Source organism: Eptatretus burgeri, chromosome 10, assembly GCF_056783735.1.
Source record: "Eptatretus burgeri isolate ZD-2024b chromosome 10, Ebu_testis_v1, whole genome shotgun sequence".
NCBI lineage: Eukaryota > Metazoa > Chordata > Myxini > Myxiniformes > Myxinidae > Eptatretus > Eptatretus burgeri.
The window spans coordinates 20,179,800-20,187,299 of NC_140970.1; the positions used below are offsets into that span (position 1 = coordinate 20,179,800).

Consider the following 7,500-nt stretch of genomic DNA (forward strand, 5'->3'; position numbering starts at 1 on the left):
TGCTACTGCTGTGGACAAGGCAGGAGTAGTGGCCTGCATCCTCTGGCTCCACTCGAGCAATGTACAAGTTTCCAGTTGTCTACAAAATGGCAAACAATTCAAAAAACATTTTACTGTGTGCAACGAAAAAAAATGTGGATCTTGGTGTCTATGAAATTGAGACAAACCTGAGAAATGAAGCGACGATGATCAGTTGGAATGATGTTTGGGAGGTCATTTAAAAACCACTGGTAGTAGAGGCCTATGCATACAACAGCACAAGATTTGACTGAGCTTCACAATGTCACCTCGATTGTGACTCCCAAAAGCCACACAAAAGGCTATGACCAAACGACCATGCTTGTGAAATTACCAACCTGGAAAATGAGCTGGATAATTGCAAAGCAGGAACACCCCTTGGTTCCTCCTGATCTTCACAGTATTCCGAGTTTCACTTGGAAATGGTTCCAAATCTGTGGGGAAAAAAAATACGATAAAGTTGAGTTTCTCGCATCCTGTAACATAATTCGATCAATCAGATTTCCTCATGTGTGATAGCTACGTGGAAAGAGAAAAATGGTAGTTCTGAGTGTCGAATGGTCGTAGCAACCTCAAGGCATTGGAGAAATAAAATAAACAAAGGGTTGACCTCAACAAGGCCCAGGATAACTATAACTTTTCTTCAAAACGTCATTGAGACGATAAAGTTACTACGTGCTTGTACAACGGAATGAGATGCTGTGCCAGCAAGGTATTGGAATGTCAACAGCAAATGAAGAGGAACTTTATCGTGCTTTGCCCTCAGGACTGTTTGGTGAAATTAAGGGCACAGGGCTATTGATAGAGTCAATCCAATTAAATGTCTTATTTTATCTTTAAGTTTATTTCCGTTAATGGTTCTGCATTTTTATAGTGCGGTGACATCGCGCTGTTACATAATTGGCTATTCTGTCCTATGTCTTCTGTCACACTTATGGCCACGTACGTCCCTTTGATCTGAGGGCTATAAATAGAAATTTGTCCAACGTCACAACTCTTCCCATCATGCATGCTAATTCACCGTGTCTACATTTAAATTTTATACCTGCAAAATTGTTTCATCATTCTTCACCGAGACTTTTACTGCCCCCAGCCGCGCTATATCGAAGTATTCGCTTCTTGTTTGTTGTCGCGGTCATTGCCTCATTTCTCCTCATTCTTCCTCAAATCATTGCTGCCCAAACAAATCTAGATATTAACAGTGTTGTTTTTTAACCAGTGGGCAGCAAAGGAAAAACAATCCTCAAATAACTGAACAATACATGAATGAGTAAAAAAAAAATAAGGCATTCCAAACAGTCAACCTGCCTTTATCAATCTCCTGAACAGGAGACGGATTGCACCGTCAAAATGGCAAACAAGTGGAAGCGCTTGGCGGAAATATGAATTATTTTGCCTTTTCGGTCGTTGTGCAGAGTCGTAAATATTCTGCCCGTCTCTGGAAAATCGATGAATTGAAACGGCCAGACTCTCCGTCTCTGTGACAAGACCAGGCGTCCTGGCATGCAGCAGCCATTTTAAACAGTGGCAGAATGTGCACTGCAGTTAAGAGAGAACTGCATGGTTGCCTGCTGAACACCAGGAATGGAAATGTAGCTTCCTTCGACCAAACGTTTTATATTTGTTGATAAATGGCAACTGTCAGAAAATCGTTTCACGGACATTCAGCGACTTCAAGGAGAAATGGTGGAATGATACTTGAGAAAGCTGGTGCTATTCTATCGGACAATATATGAGACTTAAAGAGGCTTTTCATGTTACAACTATAGATTGAAAAACCAGATAAACTCTTCTTTGAAATGCAACCAAGATTGAGCAGTCAATGCAATTGTGACTCGTCAACAACTTCGTGGGGAGTTCAAAAAGTTATACGAGCAAGATATTTTGTTATATCTTTTGTTGCACCAGAACATTTACCACCAACTGAATCATCAACAAAATTCCAGAGCTTCCAGACCTACTATTAAAAGATTGAATGGGAGGGTAGGAGCCAATCGATGAACCTTACAGACTGGGGATGGATTTTTTAAAGGAGGCACCCAATTCGAGCCAGTGATGTCAGATCTACATCCTGCTTCAGAATCATTTTTTAATATGATACATTGCATTTGCAGCACTGGTTGCGGTACTTTGTGCTGCAGCTGCAAGAAAAATGGAGTACAGTACTCATCAGCATGCAGTCAATGCAAGGATCAGTGGTTGTGGCAACGGCCCGTCTGTTGAACATCTCAGTAATTGCGTTGAATCGGATGTGTGCACTTTACTTCACTTTATGAAAGTATTTTAGTATTTTACTCTGATTTTAAGGAGCTATCTGACCTGCTTGGAATCAGTCATAGCAATTTATGAATTGATAATTCAATTTTTAATTTTTGTTGCCTGTGTTTTCCTGATTTCCAACGTTTTCCCATTCTCCAATTCTTCATTTTCTTCTTCTTATTCTTCATTGGCCATAATTATTCCCACATTCTTGTGGGCTGTCCAGGGAAAGCCTCGCCCAAGTATTTAACAAACTCACTCGCTCGGCCTGATGTTTGACTAACGTTAGGGCAGGAATTTGAAATTTGTTCAGGGTGCAGACGATAGCTTGCCGACTCTTCGGGAAGGACACCATGAGATCTTTAACATCCACCAACTAATGCCAGCAGACGAGACGCCCGTTTAAGATCCATCTGAGAGACTGCACACATATTGATGAATCACCCTGCCTGTGAAACACCGGGATGGCAGTTTATAGCTGGGCCGGGATTCTAACACAAGATCGACAGCTCAGATGCGAGTGGGCATACCTTGCGACAAAATTGCCAGCCCCGGTTTTCCTATTCTCCAAACTTTTCAAATATTTGAGATGTTGTTCAGCAGTCAATTATGTACAGGAAACAGTTTCAAAATCTTCTGTTGCAATTTTCCCTGGATCAACCTGTATTTTACCCTGACTACCACCTCCCCATAAATACTTCCAAACTCAGATTATTCTCCTTTGTCACATGCTTCAAGACTGCCACTCACTTTTGTCTCTGTTGCACTTTTATTCCCAGGTCCAAATATAAACTTGTATTGTGATATTTATATCTCTATTTTATGTTTACACTTGATATTAAAAAAAAAGACATACATTTATCCTTCTACTTTTGGGAAAAATATTTCTACTTTGATTCGAATTTGTCACAGGACTTCTTAACCTATTTTCTTTTTGGAAACAAAGTCAAGGCTCGTGGAAGACATAGAACACGGAATGGATCATGATGAAACATAACAAATGGAAGAGCAGAAAGAGAGAGGAGGACTCTTGGGGAGAGGGGGGAAACCAACAGCAGTGCTAAGGGACAAAATAGATGGAGACGGCCAAACAAGGAATGCGGGAAAGAATGAGGGGTTGAGGAGGTTGCACTGGAATGTATAAGATGGATGCAGGGGGTGTACGATATGGATGCAGGAGCATACACTCAGGAAGGAAAAAAAATAGGGGCAATTCCCCTGCACACTGACCTCGGATAATAATGATACTGAGGAGGAGGTCAACATGTGGCGGAATCAGCAAAATGTACCAGTGAACCAATATTATGGGTCTGATATTTTTAAATGCCATGAACAAACTTTGGTGCATCATGGGTGATGAAGGTTGTGGTCAAGTTTCATCGAAATTGTGTGTGGAGTCTTGGAGAAGAAAGCAAATCCTTCCTCTTTTCAATGGCTTGATTTCCGACCATCAATTTAGATTGAGACCAGATCATTCACCCTGGACATGCTGCTTCTGCTTTCCCAACAATGGATGGAGGTCCAAAATGCCAAACATGAGATCAGAGCCATCTCCCAAGACATTGTGCGAGCTTTCGATATGGTCTGGAATACGGCACTGCTCACCAAACTCTCTTCTTATGGGATCCAAAGCAATCTCCACTCATGGCTCACGGACTTCCTCTCCCATCACAGTCAACACAGGGCTCATAATAGAATTTTCTCATCTCCTCTTCCTGTCAAGGCTGGAGTTCCTCAAGGCAGTGTTCTGGGTCCTGTTCTTTTTCTGGTTTACATCAATGATCTCTCCGACTTCATGGAAAATTTTCTTCATCTCTTTGCTGATGACTCCACCCTCTGCTGTACCATCTTTCATCCCTTTGATCGGCAAGCAGCAGCTTCTTCACTCTCTACAGACCTGGATAAAATCACAAACTGGTCCAACACGTGGACATGTCTTTCAATCCAGACAAATCTCATGCTCTCATGATGTCTCTCTGAAAGGACTGTCTGGAAAACTCCCCCATCTACTTTCTCAACAACCCCCTTGAAGAAGTCCCTTCATTCAAGCTTTTGGGCCTCACTATCTGCTACGATATTTCCTGGGAAAGCCACATCTCCAAGCTGTCCTCCAATGCCAGTCGCCGACTGGGCATCCTATGTCATGCAAAGTCCTTTCATGGCATACCTGAGATTCTAACCACTTATGAAGCTAACATCTACAGTCTGATGGAGTACTGCTGCCCCCTCTGGGGTTGTGCTCCTGCCTCACAGCGAGCTCGACTTCACGCTGTGGGAACCAAGGCTGTTAGAATCATTGATATATCCTACGATGAAGCTGAATCTTTGGGTCTCTCACTCTCTCTCACTGGAGGCAGGGCAGTGGTCTTTCAATCTCCTACTGTCGCCTCTCCAGCCTGTCCACCCCCCCTCGCCTTCTCTGTCAGTGATCTGTCCCTCCTATATTTCAGCAGGGTATTTCAAGGAATGCCAAAAACCCCTTCTGGTGAAACTGCCAAATTCAAGAATCACTGTTCACCTTCTCTCTTTCATTCCTCTTTTTTCCTACCTCTGGAACAAACTCTCACACTGTCTTCAATCCCACTCCTCCTTTCAAAACAACTGTTCACCACCATCTCATATCTTCCCCCATCCAAAATCATCTTCTCAACCCCCATTAATCCACCCCAAACCCACTTATTTCAAATTCCCTGGTTTCTTTCTTGAAAGTTCTTGGAGTAACATCTTGTTTTCCCCCCATGTACCCTGCCGCATACCTCTCCATTCGACAGATCGATTGTGTCTGTTCCCCACAATTTTGTGCAAACCTCTCCTACCACTCTTGTCTCCTGCCTTGTTACATGTTCTGGGCATTAGCTCTTACAGGAGCCACAACATGGTATACAAAAAAAAAAAAATCGGGGGCAACCCCCTGAAACCCACCTCGACCCCAAATTTTTTTTAATGGCATGAACAAACTTTAGTGCATCACGGGTGATGAAGGTTGTGGTCAAGTTTCATTGGAATTGTGTTTGTAGTTTCTGAGAAGAAAGCAAATACTTATTTTGGGGGTCAACCTCCCCGTAGACCCCCTTAGACCCCAATGTCATTTTTTTTATTCATGAACAAACTTTGGTACATCACAGGTCATAAAGGTTGGCGTCAAGGTTCATCGAAATTGTGTGTGTAGTTTCAGAGGAATAAGCAAATACCGATTTTGGGGTTTAAACCTGACCCACTTTGATCCCTGGTAGATCCTCTTAGACACAGATTTCTTTAAATATCATGAACAAACTTGAGTTTCAGCATATGATGGCATCATGCGGACCAGCTAACCATCTCAGAACCATCGTGGCACCTATGGAACCATCACGGGTCACGGAGAGGTTTTAAAAGCCAGACACAGGATGGAAACAAGTCCAAAACCATTCTGTTTCCATCCCGTCCTCACATTGCCTGGTTCACAGAGAGGACACATCCGAAGTACACTTTCCTATCTAATCTTTATGTCAACTATACTGACCCTCACAACATACATAAAAACAGAACAACTTCACTTTCACGGGTCCCGCATTACAGAAACAGAACAGCATTACAGAATCAACAAGAAAAGAACAACAGCATGATAGAAAATGCTGCTCTTACCAGAAAGAACACATGTCTGGCCACTCTAACTAACATGATACCTAATTCATACCCTCCTCCAAAGTAGCAGTACAGTACTTTCAGGCAAATATGTTTGAAAGTGTAACTTTTTATCTCTGCAAATGGTGGTATTGGAAGGGTTAAATTATGAACAATAATAATCCAAAACTGGATGTTTGTAATGTAATATAGAAACTATTAATGATATTCAGTGGAACTTTAATTAAGCATTCAACTTTGGCATATTTCATACCGATTTAAATTAAAAATTAGAATAAACATTCATTACTATATTAACATGCTAAACCATATTTTGTCGACATATCTTCTCCGAAATTGCCAGACGGATTGTCGCCACTTTCGGCATGCGGGTGCTCTGTGGCCTAATGTACAGCATAGGCTATGTGAGATCGCGCCATTTGGACAGGTTTGGGAATTCTTGGCGATTTTCTAATTTTTACATTCCTTTGCATGGCGACGAGTGAGTCACCGCTGAGGCGTAATGACGTCATGACATCATCGGTCATTCACCGACGTCATTACATCTGTCGTCGACAGACCGTCACCGCTGAGAGACATAATACCAATCCGAGAAAACAACATCTGCAATGTAAAATCCTCTTCTGCATATGCTGACTACCTCAGAAGGTGCATTTGACACAAAAAATGTTACAAGAAACATTGTATAAAAAGAAATTCTATAAATCACATTGTGAACACTGGATATATTGACCTCCTAACGAACCCCCACTTTAGAAACTTCGCACGGAGCCTGGGTTTGGTTAGTTTCTTTTAAATTAATTTCCTGCCATTTTAAAGTCAAGCTATTTTGAGCCTTGTCTATGAATTGCTGTAAATATATTTAATATGTTGAAAATTGTGCAAACTGATGATCATTTCTGTAATTTTTTTGAATAATCTATGCTATTTCCTGCCATCCATTGTAAAAATAAAAATAAAAAAATAGGACAAAAAAATCAAAAATTTTGTTGATCAAAACATGCAATTCAACTTCATATTGACACATCCAGGAAAATACGACAGAGGGTGTTTCCACGAGGCTATATTTGCACCACACAGTAAATCTGCTGCACAACGTGTTTTACAGAGAACTCAGGCCCATAATGTAAGAATCGACCGCACTTAGTAATGCCATTGCATAAATGATGCCTGCACATTTGAGGAAGAGCAAATAAATAGTTTCTAAAGTTAATGTAAAAATTTAAAACATTCATATTTTATTTTGAAAAAAAACAGCTGTGAAATGAGAGGTGGTTGAGAAATTGTAACTTTAAGTTTAAATCAGGGTTTTCTTCTTGTTGCTAAAGAATTTTAATTATCAAAATAATGAGCAGAAGAATATCATCAATCTGTTATGGATATATTTGTAATTCTGACATTTATAACATTGACAATTGCTTTATTGCATCCTCTTATACAGATTGTTTTTCAGCAACTCATTACAATTGAACTGTGCTCTATTTTAAAGCTTGCCTCTGTTTGGAATATTTCAAAAGCAGGAGCTGTATTTATCTCTATCTCCAACATGTTCTTGTACTTGTATTTGTAGCCTTCGCCAAACACAATGTGATGACATGA

At 40.8% G+C, this 7,500-nt stretch overlaps 1 protein-coding gene across 4 annotated transcripts in view; it reads right to left on the reverse strand.

Annotated features, from left to right (window-relative positions):
- Positions 1 to 7,500, reverse strand: part of LOC147018040 (contactin-2-like) — a 403,524-nt gene that overhangs the window by 244,232 nt on the left and 151,792 nt on the right. For all 4 annotated transcript variants that reach the window (XM_085897311.1, XM_085897312.1, XM_085897310.1 and 1 more), the window contains exons 5-7: positions 357 to 452; positions 168 to 241; positions 1 to 79 (exon numbers count right to left, since the gene is read on the reverse strand). The exon at positions 1 to 79 is cut by the window's left edge and continues 63 nt beyond it. In XM_085897311.1, coding sequence (XP_085753437.1) covers positions 1 to 79; positions 168 to 241; positions 357 to 452 — 249 coding nt within the window. The remainder of the gene's footprint in view (positions 80 to 167; positions 242 to 356; positions 453 to 7,500) is intronic.